Genomic DNA, 19,479 nt, shown 5'->3' on the forward strand with positions numbered 1-19,479 from the left:
GCAGGCGGGAGGGCGGCCGGCGGCCAGCGACCGCGGAGCATAGAGCGCGGACGGCTAGAGAGGAGGCACAGAGGGCAGACGACCATAGAGTCCGAGTTCAGACACCGCCTAGACGGGCCTTCTCTCTCCGCGGCCGTCCACTCTCAATCCTCCGGCCTCTGCGCCGGCAAGGAAACGGAAGTGACGGCAAAGGCAAGACGGAGAGGTCATTCGCAGGCACAGCGTGGAGTGTTTACTTCCGCCGGCCTAGTCCTGGAGTAGGGCTAAGTGGCACGTGGGGTGTTCCCTGTGTGGAGTTCGTCGACAATGTAACGATCCTGGGCGACCCTGGGACAGGCCTTAGAGGGTGAGAATGTGGGTCCCAGGGGCGGGAATTCCCTCTCGGCTGACGCTTTCAGCCTTTACCCGCGCTGGGCGATTTTGCGTTTTGAATTCCGGAGTGGCGAGGTGGAAGGACGTCCCAGCAGAGAACTGTCGTGGCTTGTATGACTTCCATCCGCAACTGAAGCCCGATGTGGGATTTGGGAAATTGTCCTCTCGCCTGTACAAGTCCCGCTCCGAGACCAAGCGATACGTAACCAGTCCGAGAGTGGCTGAGACCGTGGTGCGCATGCTGCGGGGAAAACGAAAAGCTGGCCAGCTAATCCTGGAGTGCAATCCAGGTGAGTCCCTCGCGGACTGCATTTTCACGTCGGCGTTCTGTCATGACTCCTTCGTTTAAGGAACTTTTATGGCCTGTGTTTATCCTGACTTCACATATTTCTGTATCAATTTTCACTTTACAAAATATTTTGATAAAACATGCTCTTAGATTTCACTGTCTTTCCAGAAGAACTTTTCATCTCGTTAGTGCGTTTTCCATAGACCGTATGGGAACACAAGATTTATAGACTTACTGAAGAATAATGTTTTAAAGCACCGTTTCCTATCATGAGCAATCAAGTTCTGTTTAGGTTTCGCAATATCTTTGCTATTAAAATATCCGGATAGTCCCTAAGTAACTGGTAAGCTAGAGGCAACCTTTTTTGTTTGTTTTTTTCTTGAGAGGTAGTGGAACATTGTAATTAAGAGAGCAGGTTTTTCACTCTTTGACAGAATGCTTTCAGAGCCATGCAGCACCACATACCAGTTGTGATGTTGGAGTAAAGTGACTGTCTAATACCCGATTTCCTTATATGTAAATAAGGAGTGTAATACCTACTTAGGGGATGTTGTGAGAATTAAAATTAGATCATACAGATAAAACATCTAATTTCTTTGATATTGAAAAGGATTTTGATGTTTCTTTTGCAAATAAACTTTTCGTTCTTTCAATGTGTTAGGTCCTGGAGTACTCACCCGAGCATTGCTTGCAAGTGGTGCCAGAGTGATTGCCCTTGAAAGCGACAAACATTTTCTTCCAGGATTGAAGGTATATTTTTGTTTTTTAAAATAATTTATTGTTCAGTCAGCTACATTCCAGTGTTTTAGGGAAGTAAAATTAAGCACACAGATTATTTTTAAACAATCACTCTTACAGGCTATTCCATGAATATCTCCTTACCCTCAGTGGATGGAGCAGAGTAAGTATCAATGATTGCTGACTGACTGAAAGATAGGATTCAAACTTTTTTTTTCTAATTCTAGCTCTGCTACACGCTGGTGACTTTGAACAAAATGTATAGCTGGTGTCTCTAGGCTTGTTTCCTCATCACTAGTGGACTATCCTGTGCCTCTTCTTTCTTAGAAGGGGCTTGGAAGGGAGCTTAGAGTCTAGTTGCTAATATTAGGTTAATGGAACTATGCTAACCCCGGACTTAAGGACTCAGAGGCTGGAGAAGTTTGATGTATTCTTATAAAACTTCATGGAGTAAAGTATTATCCAAATGGATTTTTTAGTGAATTCAGCTTCATGTATGGCTGACAAGTTCAGTAAACGGTAAAGTGGAAATTCCTGGCCTCATTGCCAGCCTCTTTTTCTTTATTTTTTTCCTTTCCTTCCTTCTTTTATAAATCATTTGATTCAACTCAGGAAAATAAAATGTACAACACATTAGATGGTTGTTTTTCTACAACTGAAAAAAATCAAGGTTATAATCAGGTTATTTAATTGATGTTTAATATGCTGAAATTCCAAAATCATGATGAGAAAAAGGACACTTAAAATTATTCAGAGATTCAAGATCTTGAATGTGACTTAGTAAACAAAGCCATCTGTAATTTCAACCTGGAAATTAAAAACAAGATAGCTTTTATTTTGGTATTTAGAGGGGTGCCTACTTTTGAAGATTAATCTACACATTCAGAGTTTTTCCAAGAGAATGCACTGGTCATAGCAAGCACCCTCTTCCAACAACACAAGAGAAGTCTCTACACATGGACATCACCAAATGGTCAATGCTGAAATCAGATTGATTATATTCTTTGCAGCCAAAGATGGAGAAGCTCTATACAGTCAGCAAGAACAAGACCAGGAGCTGACTGTGGCTCAGATCATGAACTCCTTATTGCAAAATTCAAACTTAAATTGAAGAAAGTAGGTGAAATCACTAGACCATGCAGGTGTGAACTAAATCAAATCCCTTATGATTATACAGTGGAAGTGACAGATTCAAGGGATTAGATCTGATAGACAGAGTGCCTGAAGAACTATGAACAGAGGCATGACATTGTACAGGAGGCAGTGATCAAGACCATCCCCAAGAAAAAGAAATGCAAAAAGGCAAAATGGCTATCCGAGGAGGCCTTACAAATAGTTGAGAAAAGAAGAGAAGCTAATGGCAAAGGAGAAAAGGAAAGATATACCCATTTGAATCACTGAAGTGAACTGAAGTACAGATGGCATTAACATGTCCTGTTTACAGTTTGTTATCCTGTAGCACAATGGTTTTCTATAAGGTCAAAGTAAGTCTTAAAAAAATTGAATCAATGAAAAAAGGATAATTAGGGTCTGAAGAATGCCTCACACACAGTATTTCTTGAGAGAATGTAGAACTACCCTTGAAAATGTTTCTGAAACTGTTAATAGAAGTGCAAAATTTAAACGTCTTAACTCTCCATTCCCTCCTCCCCTTAGCAATAACTTGAGCCCAGCCTTTAACTCATTATAAAGTGCAGCCAAAAATGGAGAAGCTCTATACAGTCAGCAAAAACAAGACCAGAAGCTGACTGTGGCTCAGATCATGAACTCCTTATTGCCAAATTCAGACTTAATTGAAGAAAGTAGGGAAAAATCACTAGACCATTCAGATATGACCTAAATCAGATCGCTTATGACAATAAGTGGAAGTGACAAATAGATCCAAGGAATTAGATCTGATAGAATGCCTGAAGAACTGTGGATGGAGGTTCATGACATTATAGAGGAGGCAGTGATCAAGACCATCCCCAAGAAAAAGAAATACAAAAAGGCAAAATGGTGGTCTCAGGAGGCCTTACAAATAGCTGTGAAAAGAAGAGAAGCGAAGGTAAAGGAGAAAAGGAAAGTTATGCCCATTTGAATGCAGAGTTCCAAAGAATAGCAAGAAGAGGTAAGAAAGCCTTCCTAAATGATCAATGCAAAGAAATAGAGGAAAACAATAGAATGGGAAAGACTAGAGATCTCTTCAAGAGAATTAGGGATATCAAGGGAACATTTCATGCAAAGATGGGCACAATACAGGACAGAAATGGTATGGACCTAACAGAAGCAGAAAATATTAGGAAGTGGTGGCAAGAATGCACAGAACTACAAAAAAAGATCTTCATGACCCAGATAACCACATTGGTGTGATCACTCACTTAAAGCCAGGCATCCTGGAATGCAAAGTCAAGTGAGCCTTAGGAAGCATCACTACAAACAAAACTAGTGGAGGTGATGGAATTCCAGTTGAGCTGTTTCAAATCCTAAAAGATGATGCTCTGAAAGTGCTACACTCTATATGCCAGCAAATTTGGGAAACTCAGCAGTGGCCACAGGACTGGAAAAGGTCAGTTTTCATTCCAATCCCAAAGGCAGTGCGAAAGAATGCTCAAACTACTGCACAGTTGCACTCATCTCACGCTAGTAAAGTAATGCTCAAAATTCTCCAAGCCAGCCTTCAACAGTATGTGAACTGTGAACGTCCAGATGTTCAAGCTGGATTTAGAAAAGGCAAAGAAACCAGAGTTCAAATTGCCAACATCCATTGGATCATCAAAAAAACAAGAGGGTTCCAGAAAAACATCTATTGCTGCTTTATTGACTAAGCAAAAGCCTTTGACTGTGTGGATCACAACAAATTGTGGAAAATTCTTAAAGAGATGGGAATTTCGGACCAACTGACCTGCCTCTTGGTAAATTGTATGCAGGTCAGGAAGCAACAGTTAGAACTGGAGATGGAACAACAGACTGGTTCCAAATTGGGAAAGAAGTACATTAAGGCTGTATATTGTCAGCCTGCTTATTTAACTTCTGTGCAGTGTCCATCATGAGAAACACTGGGCTGGATGCAGCACAAGCTGGAATCAAGTTTGCTGGGAGAAAATCAGTAACCTCAGATATGCAGATGACACCACCCTTATGGCAGAAAGTGAAGAACTAAGGAGTCCCTTGATGAAAGTGAAAGAGGAGAGTGAAAAAAGTTGGCTTAAAACTCAACATTCAGAAAACTAAGATCATAGCATCTGGTCCCATCACTTCATGGCAAATAGATGGGGAAGCATTGACAGACTAACTTTTTGAGCTCCATAATCACTGCAGATGGTGATTACAGCCAAGAAATTAAAAGATGCTTGCTCCTTGGAAGAAAAGTTATGACCAACCTAGACAGCATATTAAAAAGCAAAGAATTACTTTGCCAACAAAGGTCCATCTAGTCAAAGCTATGATTTTTCCAGTAGTCATGTGTGGGTTTGAGAGTTGGGCTATAGAAAAACCTGAGTGCCAAGAATTGATGCTTTTGAACTATGTGTTGGAGAAGACTCTTAATTAAGAGTCCCTTGGAGTGCAAGGAGATCCAACTAATCCATCCTAAAGGAAATCAGTCCTAAATATTGATCGGAAGGACTGATGCTGAAGCTGAAACTCCAATACTTTGGCCATCTGATTTGAAGAACTGACTCAGTAGAAAAGACCCTGATACTGTGAAAGATTGAAGGCGGGAGGAGAAGGGGAAGACAGTATGAGATGTTTGGATGGCATCACTGACTCAATGGACATCAGTTTGAGTAAACTCTGTGAGTTGTTGATGGACAGGGAGGCCTGGTGTGCTGCAGTCCATGGGGTTGCAAAGAGTTAGTTGGACATGACTGAGTGACTGAATTGAACTGAAAGTAAAGAGCCATTCAAAGTTTTGAGTGAATTCATATATATGTGCCAGAATAAAAGAGAAGTAATTAAATAGAACCTTTGCAACCCTAAATCAGGGCCTTAAGTGGTGCTCTTAGCAAGCAGTGCTTTTAGCCACCTAAAGACACTCAGTTGTACTAAAAACTAAAAGGATTTTCAAGGTTAATGCTTGACTCAGCATGTTTACCTAAATTTAAAATCCTTCTCTCTGCTAGTCCACTTCCCTGATAAAATTCCTCAGATTCCACATTAACAGTGTTTCAAATAGGAATAGTTTGTTTTCCTATTTGGATGTGCCAGAGATACACATGTTGCAAATTGTGTTCTATGTCACAACTTTTGTAAATCAACTAGTTTTTTTTTTTTTAATAGATGGAGTTATATCTCATTTGAATTGTGAAGACTATTGTTGCAGAAATAGCTGTGTATGTTCAGTAGAAGAGACATCATCATTTGTGGTGGTGGTTCAGTTGCTCAGGTGTGTCCACTCTTTGTGACCCCATGGACTGCAGCACGCCAGGCTCCTCTGTCCTTCGCTATCTCCCAGAGTTTGATCAAACTGTTGTCCATTGAGTCAGTAATGTCATCCAACCATCTCGTCCTCTGTCTCCCCCTTCTCTTCCTGCCCTCAGTCTCCCAGCATCAGGGTCTTTTCCATTGAGTCGGTTCTTCACAACAGGTGGCCAAAGTATTGCAGCTTCAGCTTCAACATCAGTCCTTCCAATGAATATTTAGGGTTGATTTCGTTTAGGATTGACTGGTTTGATCTCCTTACTGTCCAAGGGACTCTCAAGAGTCTTCTCCAGTACCACAATTCAAAAGCATCTATTCTTCGGTGCTCAGCCTTCTTTATGGGCCAATTCTCATATCCGTACATGACTACAGCAAAAACAATAGCTTTGACTAGACGGATTTTGTCAGCAAAGTGATGTCTCTGCTTTTTAATATGTTATCTAGGTTGGTCACAGCTTTTCTTCTAAGGAGCAGTTTTCTTTTATTTTTATTGATGCAATCATAGTCCACAGTGATTTTGGAGCCCAAGAAAATAAAGTCTGCCACTGTTGCCATTGTTTCCCCAACTCTTTGCCATGAAATTATGGGACTGGATATACTCTCCTCTCTCACTTTCATCAAGAGGCTCTTCAGTTCCTCTTTACTGTCTGCCAGAAGGGTGGTGTCATCTGCATATCTGAGGTTATTAATATTTCTCCCAGCAGTCTTGATTCCAGCTTGCGCTTCATCCAGCCCAACGTTTTGCATGGTACACTCTGCATTGAAGTTAAGTAAGCAGGGTGACAATATACGCCTTGATGTACTCCTTTCCCAGTTTGGAAACAGTCTGTTGTTCCATGTCCGCTTCTAACTGTTGGTTCCTGACCTGAATACAGATTTCTCAAGAGGCAGGCCAGGTGGTCTGGTAGTCCCATCTCTTTAAGAATTTTCCACATTTTGTTGTGATCCACACAGTCAAAGGGTTTAGTGTAGTCAATGAAGCAGAAGTAGATGTTTTTCTGGAATATCCTTGCTTTTTCTGTGATTCAATGAATCCTGGCAGTTTGATCTCCGGTTCCTCTGCCTTTTCTAAATCCAGCTTGAACGTCTGGAAATTCTCAGTTCACGTACTGTTGAAGCCTTGATTGAAGGATTTTGAGCATTACCTTGCTAGCATGTGAGATGAGTGCAATTGTGTGGTAGTTTGAGCATTCTTTGGCATTGTCCTTCTTTAGGATTGGAATGAAAACTGACCTTTTCCAGTCCTGTGGCCACTGCTGAGTTTTCCAAATTTGCTGGCATATTGAGTGCAACACTTTTAACAGCATCATCTTGTAGGATTTGAAATAGCTCAACTGGAATTCCATCACCGCCACTTGGTTTGTTCATAGTTACGCTTCCAAAGGCCCACTTCGTAAGGCTTTTGTGGTAAAAGCCTTATTTCAGTTCATTTATGTCCTCAGCCTGTACTTCAGTATCCAGGTCTACAACTTCCTACCTACATCTCCGCTTAAGTCACATAATAGGTGTCTCGAAATTATCATGACCAAAAATACATTGTTTCCACTCCCAGCTCTGTTCCTTTCCCTATCACTAGTTTGTTTTAGGGGTCCTCTTGAAAGTAATCATTAAATGCTAAATTTAGAAATAGAGTCATACGTATAGGTTGAATTCAAACAGTTAAGAAAGCTTAGTTTTGTGGTTTTTTTTTTTTTTAAACTCATAACTTTAAATTGCATGTTCACTGAAACCTTGTTAATACCTGTAGAATTTTCTGTGCATGAGAACCTCAGGGTGCACATCAAAACATTGCTTTCTTCTGTTTGATTTTTAGTAACTTCGAATTAAGTTTGTAGAGTCTGTAGCTAATACTTCCTTTCACTAGTAAGTTCTCCAGCACTGCCAGGTGAAAAACATATGGGCAGTAAAAAGATTGAGATATATTTTATGTCTTCTAGCAGGCAAAGAGCTTTCCTTCTGTTGCTGGCTCTGACTTTAGGAAAAGTAAAGGAAAAATTAAGAGGAAGCTAGAGAGTGAAACGCTAAAATTTCTGAATAAGTTCTCTCTGTCTGTCTCTAGTCCTTACGAGACAATGTGAATGGAAGACTAGACGTGATATATTGTGACTTCTTTAAACTGGACCCTAGAAATCGTGGCACAGTGACACCGCCCGTTATGACTTCAGATATGCTTTTTCAGTATTTGGGAATAAAAGCGCATCCTTGGAAAAAAGGTGATTTTTGTCTTTCAGTAGAGACGTATCTTATAGTTTGTCAGTTTTCTTTAGCAGTATACCAGGCTTGTTGGGATTTGTGTAAATATTTACATAGTATAGTTTATGGGCAGTTGCTCTTAAATTGATGATGGCTTTTCCATCACCTAGATTCAATCAGAGCAGTTTTGTAGGGGCTAAGTTCTAGATCATGGAATGATGCTAAAGGCTTAGTTTTCATTGAAGTAACTTTAATATAGTTTGTTAACTTAATTTGACTCAGTAAAGTATACTCATAGGAAAAAAATGTTAAGAATTTATTTAAATACTTTGCTTGTATTCTTAACAGGTTTCCCTTTAAAAGTAGTTGGGATCTTACCAGTCAAAACTGAGAGAAACACACTTTGGAAAATTTTACATGACCTGTATTCCTGTTCTTCTGTATATAAATATGGACGAGCAGAACTAAATTTGTTTGTTTCTGAAAAAGAATGCCGGGTAGGTTGTTACAAGTACCTGATTAAGTTTTTGTTTTGAAAGAGTTCTGTGATTTTTATCAGATTAGTCTTAATCTGCATGATTTTAATTTGGGCTCATGACATTTAAGAGTACCGAGGTTTTTAAATTTCTGTAGAGCACTCCTTAGGTTTTCTTTTTTAAAAGGTTTTTTGTGTGATAAAATATACGTACCTAAAGTTTACCATTGTGACTATTTTTAAGTGTACAGTTGCATGGCAGTAAGTACATTCGCGTTGTGTACAGCTATTACTAGCATCCATCTCTTCACAGAACTTTTTCATCATTCCATTCTAAAACTGTGTATCCACTAAACAACTAATTCCCCTTCCCCCATCTCCTAGACCCCTAGTAACTGTTGTTTTATTTTCTGCCTCTGTGTTCCTCATGTAAATGGAATCGTACAGTATTCCACTTGGTGTCTGGCTTATTTCACTTACTTATTCCACTTTTTAGGGTTCATCCAAATTGTAGCGTGTGTCAGAATGTCATTCCTTGTTAAGGCTGAATAATAACTCCATTGTGTATTTACACCACCCCACCATCTTTCGTTTATCCATTTTTATCAATGGATATAACGGACATGTAGCACTGTATAAGTTTAAGGTATATAGTATAATGTTTTGACTTATATACATAATGAAATGATTGTCATAATAAGTTTGGTAAGCATCCATCATCTCATACAGATAGAAATTAAAAAAAAAAAACTTTTCCTTGTGAAGAGAACTCTTGGGATGTATGAATTTGTTTCTTGAAGTATAATTTATCTAAACACTACGTTAGTTTCTGATGTATATAACATGGTGATTTAAAATGTCTATGTATTAGACAATGATCACCATGGTAAGTCTAGTTAGCATCTGTCATCACACAGAGATGTATCACTGAGTATATTTCCCAGACTGTACCTTTCATCCCTCTGATAAATTTATTTTGTAACTGAGAGCATGTGCCTGCTAATTTCTTTTTCCTATTTCATGTATTCCCATACCCCCTCACCTCTGGCAAGCTTCCGTTCTATCTGTAATTCTGTTTCTGTTTTGTTATTTGTTTTTTAGATTCCACATATGAATAAAATCATACAGTATTTGTCTTTCTTTGTCTGACTTATTTGATATAACTTAATACTCTGTAGATCCATCCTTTGTCGTAAAAAATGACAAGAGATCATTCTTTTTTAATGCTGAGTTATATTTTGTGTGTCTGTGTGTAATGTATATATATGTGTCTCTCTCTCTCTCTCTATATATATATATATATATACATATTTTTAAAGAACATATCCATCTTTATCCGTCTTCTTTACCCACTGAACTGTCAGTGGGCACTTAGATTATATTTTTTTCTTGGCTATTCTGAATGATGCTGTAGTGAACGTACAGTTTAGACTTTTTATTCTCTGAAATCTGAGGGCCTCTTAAAATCCTTGAAAGTTATGTTTCTTTGCTGCTCAGAATGCTTCATGTTATTCATGTTTTAATCCAAGATAACTGGAAATGCTTATTTGTTTAAGAGCTACAGATTGGGATGGGGATTGTGGGGGACCAGGGTCCAGAGATGAAAAGATGATTTGCTCACCCAGATCCAAATAGTAAGTAAATGGTGACTGTCCCTGGAAAGAGAAGAATTTCCCAGATGGCTCAGTGGTAAAGAATCCACCTGCCAGTGCGAGAGCCATAGGAGACGTGAATTCAGTCCCTGGGTCAGGAACATCCCCTGGAGTAGGAAATATCAACCTCTCAGGTGTTCTTGCCGGGATAATTCCATGCGCAGTGGAGCCTGGTAGACTACATTCAGTCCATACTTAGCCCATCAGCTCGTATATTTAATGTACATGATGATATATTTCAGTGTGAAAGTTTAAGGAGACTTTTACTTGAAATGGTTAAGATTTTGCATTTAATTCTTATTTTCTTTCATTTCTAGACACTATTAAGATATTGCTATTACCATTTCTAGATACTATTAAGATCTGACAGTTGATTTTGGTGTATTTTCCTTTTACTAGAAACTAACGGCAAATCCCCAAACTCCAGGCTTGTATCAGTCATTAAGTGTGCTCGGTCAAACAGCTTGTGCGATCAAGGTCCTATGTACGGTGAGTAAAATCCGTCTAAATTTCAACAAAGAGCTTCATTGTTTTTCAAAGAGGCTGCATTTCTGTAACCAGTAAATGAAGAAAAATTAAATTTCTTTTTTCGTAAGTATTTAAGATAATAGAGCACTGTGCTGATGTTTTGTGTCACAAATATGTATTTCATTGTAAAAGTTTTTATTCTTTTACAGTGGAGATTTTACCTTTTTAAAACATTTGATAGCTAATAGTCAATTACAAAAAATTTTTCCCTTCTATCTAAACATTTTTCTTGTTTTTAATGGCTATTTAATACCTCATTTTAGAGCATTCTCCTTTTTAGTTTATTTCCTTAGGCAAGATCAGAGCTGTCTAATAGAAACATAATACAAGCCACATATGTAATTTTACATTTTTAAACAGTAACGTTATGAAAAGTCAAAAAAGGTTATTGTATAATTTATATTCTTCCTTGTGTAATAAAATTCCAGTGTGTATTTTACACTTAAAACCAATTCATACTGGATGCATTTTATGTGTTCAGGAGCTACATATGACTTGTGGCTACCATTTTGTGTGTGTGTGTGTGTGTGTGTGTGTGTGTGTCTGCCATTTTTAAAAGAGGCCTAAAGTATAAGAAAAAAAATGATAAATACCATTTCTTTCCTAGCATAGTTTGCCCATTCTGTTCTTTATTATGGTAGATTATCCATCAAGTTATTGTTAGAAGGAATATGTCTGTGAATATTCTACGAACCCTTGTTCTTCCAAAGATATATTTGCTTAGTTTTAAAGTCGCGTACAGTGTTTCTCCATGTAGACTCGTCATTGCTTTTGTCCACATTAAGATCTTCAGTACGTACTTGGCCGTTAGAATGTAGTCTCATCTGATTTTTTTTGTTCCGATTCTGGCTTTTCCCTCCAGAGCATCCCAGGTTCTTAGTTTGGATCTCTCTGTACCTTGTCTTGCTTCTATCATGCTCTCATCCTTTTTCTGTATTCCCGGAAATCTTTTTCGCCTTTGACCTTCACGGCACTGACCCTGCCTTCTGCCCATACCATATAATGCAGTCTTGGTGCTGTCATTCTTGGTTTCCCTAAAATCCTCTCTTAACCCCACTGATCTCTTCTCATTCTGTTAGCTTTTCATCTCAGCTCTTCTCTCCTCCTGACTTTTGTTTCGTTTCTTCATAGAGGCCCTCAGAGGACTTCAGCTTTCAGGATAGTTTTATTGTTTTTTGCAGTGTTTATTTTCAGAAGCCCTATGTTGACTTTTGCCATTTATTAACCTCCAGAAAGGTCAAGTTATTCCAGACCCAGCATTTTAAACAGTTTTCCATTACATTACTATGTCTGCTACTGGAGGGTCTGTTGTTAAACCCAGTTCCCAAAGTCTTGTAGGTTTTCCTCTCCTGTGGGTTTGGTAAATAGAAATGAGGTCTTCTCTGTGCCCATTGCAGAGCCCTAAACTTCTGTACATAGACCAGGTGTGGGAGCATGCTGTGCACTGCCCGCTGCTACTGTTGTTGCTCTGCCTTCCTCCTCTCAGTGACTTCGTGAAACTGCTGAGAATTTCACAGATGGGCAACAATTGCATTTTTCATTCTATGCCAGCAGCAACTGCAATTAGTAATAAATTATCATTTTTGACAGTAGACTTGTACACCTTACACTCAATATTATGTCTTAGTCTTTTAAGTCTGTGTCAAATGCTGTTCTTTTGGAATTAAATGTATGTGTGTATGAAAGTGAAAATTGCTCAGTTGTGTCCAGCTCTTTGCAACCCCGTGAAGCCCAGCAGGCTCCTCTGTCCATGGGATTCTCCAGGCAAGAATACTGGAGTGGGTTGCCATTTCCTTCTCCAGGGGATTTTCCTGACCCAGGGATCAAACCCAGGTCTCCTGCATTGCAGGCTGATTCTCTACCATCTGAGCCACCAGGGAAGCCAAATATGTGTCTAATATATGTACACATATGCAGTAAATTCTTGTGTATATATATATATATATATATATATATATATATGCACACACACACACACAATTTTTCAGTTGGGTCATCTTTTAAAATGGCTTCACATACAAAATTGTTTATACCAAAGTTAGATACAAACAAGTAATGATTCTTTTAAAAATTGACATAGTTTGTCTCCTTACATGTCCCAGCATATTCATATCAGTGACTTTTCCACTGAAGTAGAACAGAAACATCCTCAGTATTGATCTGATAGCCCCTAAACTGTGCCTATAATAGAGAAATGCTTGCTAACTTAAGAATGTATTTACGTAATTATATTAAGGGCAACCATGTTTATCTAAGCAAGTAATAGAGTATTAGTATTGGGATAGACCTTTGACCCTCCTTTTATCTAAAAAGAAGAAAAATGTGTATGATTTAACTGTCACATATTTTTCTTAAATTTAGTTAGACTTGGCTTTAATTTATTCTGCTGTATAGGCAAGACATTTTTTAAGGTGGTAATGATGTGTGGTACTTTGTCCAAAAAGAAATGAAAGAAATGTGTTTTTAAAATTTATCTTCCCTCAAGGAGCCTTCCTCATCATTTGACGCGTATACTGCAAAGGGACAGCTGGAAAGGCAAAGGCATAGGGTAAGAACGAATGAATACCTTTTCCTTTCTTCCTCTAAAAGTAACATACTTTGTTTTCTTTTGCATTACCTGGTACTCTGTATTTACTGAAATTTTAAATTTTAGAATATCTAGAACTTTTAAAAATATATCTTATTGCTTTTAATATATGTTCAAATTATTTTGGAAAAGAGTTGTATTTTTCAGCTATTTGTACAGTGAATGCCAGCATAATAATAGGCTTAAACCCAGATTCTGTCTTCTCTTTTTAATTTTTGAAATGAAGACACATCTCAAATTTGGAAAATGCGGTTATTTTAATAGTCATCTAATTTGATAAACTAAAAACAAGATTTTATTTTTTCCCTTTATAAGAAACCAAAGTGATGATGTTATAAAGTGATCCTCCGTTTAGATTATATAGAGCTACTTATAACAGTTTTTGGACTCAATTCAGAAGTTCCACTTTGGGATTAAATGCTAACGATGCACTAATCTCAGTGTGTTAGCTCAGTCTGACGTTCCCAATCGCTTCCTACTTTGTTTTTTTCCTCACTCTTGCCACCAAAGGAAAAAAGGAAAATTTTCAATTTTTAAATAATCCTGATTTCAGAGTAACCAGCGATCATTGTAATTTTAGTGGTATTTCCCTGTTTGTAAACATAATTTATGTAGCCTCACAAAATAAGAGTGCATTTTGGCTTGGCACCACTAGGTATTTATCCATATGACCTGAAAATGAGTAAGTCCCCTACATTTAATACACTTTCTCATTTTCTCATTGAAAGTGTCAAAAGGTAGAATATTTTTTGGCTAACATAATTGTTGAAACTTTTAGAGATGAAGATGAAATAACCAAATGTTACATTTCATGAGAAATTTTTATTCAGACTTCACATGTGTCTTTAATGTTGGTGTGTTCATAATTGTTAAGAAGCACCTTTAGATATTTAACAGATTTTCTAAAGCACATGATCTTCATTGTCCACATGGTTTGAGATTTCCACTTTTTTGAACCCATGTTTTTGTGTTGTTCCTGGAAATTTTTTTCTTAAGCTATTAAATACAAATAGCCATTCATTGACATCAGGGAAGTTTTTTTTTCTTCCTTATTTATCAAATGAACCAATATCTGTAACTCCAGATCTATATACAAAGTGCTTTTTAAATTCACCTTTAAAAATCTTGTTAACAATGCTTTCAATTGTGTTATTCCTCTCCCTAGTTAATAATTGCTAAATATTTTAAAACTTTATTGCCTTGCTTTTTTTTTTCTTCAGCTACAAGAATTCAAAAGTAGAAACCAAAGCTGAGTGAAATTTTATTTTTTGGCCACCATGTCTTCCACAAATAGTATTTTTGTTTACATACGTGTATGTATACATCTTTTTTTATAAAGAAAGGGATTGTTGTATAGTAGCTGAGTCATCTCTGACTCTTTCGCGACTCCATGCACTGTGGCCCGCCAGGCTCCTCTGTCCATGGGATTTCCCAGGCAAGAATACTGGAGTGGGGTGCCATTTCCTTCTCTGGGCGATTTTCCAGACCAAGGGATCAAACCCATGTCTCCTGCTTGACAGGTGGATTCTTTACCACTGAGCCACCTGGGCAGCCTAAATAAGAGATTATTAGCTAATATGTGAGATTTCCTAAGAACTCAAACATAAGGCTCCCTCTGCTCTGAGGAATTAATTTTAGGGGGGAGAAACAGCTTAACGTTACATCAAGTCATATACAGTTTTTATTTTAATCTGTATGACACTATATACTAGAGTAGGTTGGCAAACCTTTTGTGTAAAAGAGAATATTTTATGCTTTGCAGGCCACATACAATCTATCACATATCCTTTGTGGGTTTGTTGTTATTGTTTGTTTTCTAAGAATCCTTTATATATGTAAAAACCATTTGTAGTTCCGTAGTACATAGAACAGGCAGGCCGTGGTTGCTAACCCTATATTTTTAAAAATCCAAATAAAAATTGTAAGGCAATAATTTTTTTATGTTTAGTATTTGCTGTTATGCCTCAAATACAGAGGAGACTCAGTATATTTGAGTGTCACATTTAGGATTTCATTTTCCCCTGCTTACAAGTTAAGCAGCTGTTACCCCTGTGTCCCTTGGAAAAATGTGAAATTGCTTGGCTGAGTGGTGTGCGTGCAGTGGGTTTGCCTTGCAGCTGAGGAACACAGAGCTGGGGGCATCCATCCCTTTTATAGCAAACATTTTGTCCTATAAAGGGGCACTGTCTCATCCCCCAAGAGAATAGCCCAGGTTAAGAGCAACTGGGGCCTTGCTTTTTTGGCACATCCAAAAAGAAGCTCTAGAGACATGCAGTGTCTGTGATGATTCTGTCTTCCAAAAGGTAAATTGAATGCATCAGTGAACAGTGTCTTTCATGGGCAATATTTTATGACTAATACGTTTTATTTTCCTTTCTCTGCAGGAATCATTAGAACAAAACGTATGTTTTATTCAGTTGACTCCTCATAGAAATTTATTTACAGGAACCTTAACACCTTTTAACTATGATGTATTTTTTCACATGTTAAGGCAATGTTTTATGAAACGCAATGCCAAGCTAATAGACCATTTACCGTAAGTAAGAATTATACAAGCAAATACAAAAGTAGCAACTTACTGTGAGAATTGTGCTTTCATGTTAACAGCTTTGTTTTTATATCTTTTATGGCTTCGTTAACAGTGAGGGACCATGTTTTCACTCATCTATTAATATTGCTTCAAAATACTTCCTTTTTGCTGGTACATATTTTGAGGAAAATATATTTTCCACACAATTTTCCAGTTGAGGAAATTAATTTTCCAATTAATTTTCTTAATTTTCCAATTAAGCTGTCCTGAGCTTAATTTTTTTCCCCCTTGTTTGAAAAAACAACTAGGGATGCTTAAAATTTGTTTTATCTTTGTTGAGATTAATCTACATGAAGAACTGGCTCCTTGCCACTGGCATTAGTGGTGGCATACCCACCAGCTGCATCTTGTCATTGCCTGTCCTTGGTGGTTCTGTTTCCTAACCAAAGTAGGCACAAATCATTATACCACCCTAGTCCTCCTACTGTGGGTCATACTCTGTATTTCTACCAAAAGCTTTGGAGATTCTATGAACTGCAAGGATGTTTATACTGGTGACCAGGATTCCATTCACAGTCAGAAAAGTATTGGAAATATTTTCCACCAAAACATTTTACTACAATTGTTTACTTGTTATTGTCAGAGGCTCACTGGTGGTTTCTTGCTAGACCAATACAGAATAAGGCAGTGCTTATTTATTTATAATTTATAATTATAAATTATAAGTTTATTATCTGCTTCTAATTTATTCACAGTAATATTTACACAAAAATGGGAAAAATTATTTCCTCTTTGAAAACAGACAGTAGTTTCTGCTGTTTGCATACTTACTGAACTTCTACATAAACATAAATGGAGTTAATTTTTTTGCAAAGAGAGTTAAAAGATGAAACAGGTGGGCAGAAGAATATTTTGAAGGACAAATGTTAAACTAGTGTTTTGCTTAAGAACTGATTAGAACATGTTAAAGCCTAAATCTGCTCTTTGCATTGCAGGCAAGCCATGAAACTTTAGGAATAGACATAGGTAAAGCTATATATAATATGCAGGCTCTTAAACTTAATAGGATTAATTTACATATATTGTTAGACATTTAAAATTGGGCTTAGAAACCACCTCTGTCAGCATTCACTGCCAGTTTTGTTATGAAAAATATTTAAGCAGATTTACTTTGTGTTTATTTTGCAGTTCATTGAGTCCAATTGATGCAATGTATATATTGAAGCAAATAAAAAAACCTAAAGATGTGAGAGTAGTAGATATGTACCCTGAAGACTTTCAGCACCTTTTTGAAACCATAGAATGTTCAAAAGATGATACTTGTAAGTGGCTATATGATGAATTCATGGAGGATACACTCGCATAGTGAAGTGGACTGCTGAGACGTTAACTGGAGCTGCTTACTATTTTGAAAATTATGACACAAATGAAAAAGAACTGAGTTTGAAAAGCTCACATCCTTTCAGAAGATAACTGTTCTTGTTTTGCACAACTAGGCAGATCATTTCTTCTGCCACTGATAATGGTGTATTGGATAAAACAGTGGTTGCTATTTTATTCAAATGAATGAAATGAAAACGTCTGTTAATTGTGGATTTAATAAAATTGGATTTGTTTTGTTTTAAATTCCTATCTGTTGTAAGCATACTAGTAGTTATAGGGTATTACTAGGTGAAATTCAGTTTTAGAAATTCTTTTGGCCTTATATCATATGCTGTATTTAAATTTTCCATTTTCGCTGTCGATTTTTATATCCTCCTGGGGGAGCAGAAGAGTGAATATAAACGTGGAAAGTAAACTGATTTAATTGGTTTGTTTTACTTTTCAGTTTATTGAAATGTATTATCAAGTACTGTACAGTTATTTAAATTTTAATATGGTTTAAACTTTTTTAGAAATTAAAATATTTTAAGTAATAGGATTTTGTGACTTTTTGTTTCTATCTGTTCAAACATAAAACTGACCCTGACTTATTCACTTTAAATTCTGTCTTGTATAGTCGATGTACTTCAATGAGTTATTCAGTCTGTTATTCAAAAGTTTCATGCATTTTTGTTCCATCAAGAACATCTGAAGTTAAGACTTTTACATAAACCTAAATGGAATTAAAAATATCTGTCTTCTTAGCTCTTTGAAGAAGCTTCTAGATTTTACCTGAGGCATATCTAATCTCCTCTGTTAGATTTCTTTGGTGTTATATATAACCCTTCATAATACCTAAGACATATTATTAGTAACTCACTGTAAGGCACATTAGTAATAATACTTAGCAAAACCGTTTCTTCCTGACTTTCCTGCTGTTGTCCTTGGTTTACATTTCAGTCCAGCTAGAAACTCTGAATCCTTTTTTCTCTTGCAATTCCTATCCTCCTATTACATAATCTGCCTGATCTTCATAATGTCTTCCAGTCTTCCTTCTCAGTCCTGTGCCTTACGTCTAAATTTCTCCTGAAACTTACCTGCTTCTCATTTTCATTACATCTTGTTTATTACTGCTATATTAATCTTTTTTAAAACATTTATTTCACCGTAGATTCTTCTAAGGCCTTGGTTTCCTAATGAGTAATAGTGTCATTTATCAGGGTTATTATCAGGAGTGGTGGGGCTTCCCAGGTGGCATTAGTGGTAAAGAACCTGCCTGCCAATGCAGGAGATGTAAGAGATGGCGGGTTCAGGCCCTGGGTTGGGAACATGCCTGGAGGAGGGTATGGCAGCCCACTTCAGTATTCTTGCCTGGAGAATCCTGTGGACAGAGGAGCCTGGCAGGCTACAATCCATGGGGTCACAGAGTCAGACACTACTGAAGTGACTTAGCAGCAGCAGGAGTGGTAGTGGTAAATGTTGATATAATACAGAGTTTAAGAAAAGAAATTAACAATTATGTATTCACTAAAAGATACAGTAATTAATGAAGCTTAATATGTGGGGATAGTTGCTCATGGTAACAGGTGCCCCAAGAATTTTGAATTAAAGTTAGCCTTGTTGCACAGTAAAAACACAAGGAAGTCAATAGTAACCAAAGCCTCTGGAAAGGTCAGTTAACTAAAATTATAACCAATGTAATTATCAGTTAGGCCAGTTTCAAATAAGTGGTGGAGCCAGAACCCTGATGGTGAGAGTGTGTGCTTTGTTGTAAACTTGGCTGTATAGGGGAAGAAAAAGAAGTTGAGGTGTAGGATGGGTACCTATAGTTCTTAGTTTATTTTTTTTAAGATGAGATATTTAAATAGGTTGTTTAGTTGCTAAGTCATGTTTGACTCTTTGTGACCCCGTGAGCTGCAACACGCCAGGCTTTCCTGTCCTTCACTATCTCCTGGAGTTTGCTCAGACTATTTTCATTGAGTCAGTGATGCTGTCTAACCATCTTGTCCCTGCTGCCCTCTTCTTTTGCCTTCAGTCTTTCCCAGCATTAGGTGGCCAAAGTATTGGAGCTTCAGCATCGGTCGTTTCAATGAACATTCAGGGTTGATTTCCTTGCAGTCCAAGGGACTCTCAAGAGTCTTCTCCAGCACCACAATTTGAAAGCATCAATTCTTCGGGGCTCAGCCTTCTTTATGGTCCAATTCTCACATCCATATGTGACTACTGGAAAAATCATAGCTTTGACTATAGGGACATTGTTGGCAAAGTGATGTCTCTGCTTTTTAAAATGCTGTCTAGCTTTGTCATAACTTTCCTTCCAAGAAGCAAGTGTCTTTTAATTCCATGGCTGCA

The 19,479-nt window shown here is 37.5% G+C and overlaps 1 protein-coding gene across 2 annotated transcripts; it reads left to right on the forward strand.

Moving 5' to 3' along the window:
- TFB2M (transcription factor B2, mitochondrial) lies at positions 193-17,686 on the forward strand. 2 transcript variants are annotated; one of them, XM_005690551.3, is made up of 9 exons: positions 193-662; positions 1,323-1,411; positions 7,860-8,013; positions 8,342-8,490; positions 10,520-10,609; positions 13,134-13,196; positions 15,620-15,637; positions 15,727-15,771; positions 16,954-17,686. In XM_005690551.3, exons 1-9 carry the CDS (start codon positions 353-355, stop codon positions 16,969-16,971), a joined length of 936 nt encoding a protein of 311 aa, XP_005690608.1. In that variant the 5' UTR covers positions 193-352; the 3' UTR covers positions 16,972-17,686. The 2 variants fall into 2 exon arrangements, with proteins under 2 accessions (XP_005690608.1, XP_005690607.1); XM_005690550.3 differs by having other exon boundaries at positions 15,620-15,771.

This window comes from Capra hircus, chromosome 16 (assembly GCF_001704415.2).
Source record: "Capra hircus breed San Clemente chromosome 16, ASM170441v1, whole genome shotgun sequence".
NCBI lineage: Eukaryota > Metazoa > Chordata > Mammalia > Artiodactyla > Bovidae > Capra > Capra hircus.

Excerpts from the sequence above, each read along its gene's own strand:
- TFB2M (XM_005690550.3), top strand. The coding sequence starts at position 353 with ATGTGGGTCCCAGGGGCGGGAATTCCCTCTCGGCTGACGCTTTCAGCC. Across the intron at positions 8,491-10,519 it reads TTTCTGAAAAAGAATGCCGG|AAACTAACGGCAAATCCCCA; the intron begins GTAGGTTGTTAC and ends TCCTTTTACTAG. Across the intron at positions 10,610-13,133 it reads CGATCAAGGTCCTATGTACG|GAGCCTTCCTCATCATTTGA; the intron begins GTGAGTAAAATC and ends TCTTCCCTCAAG.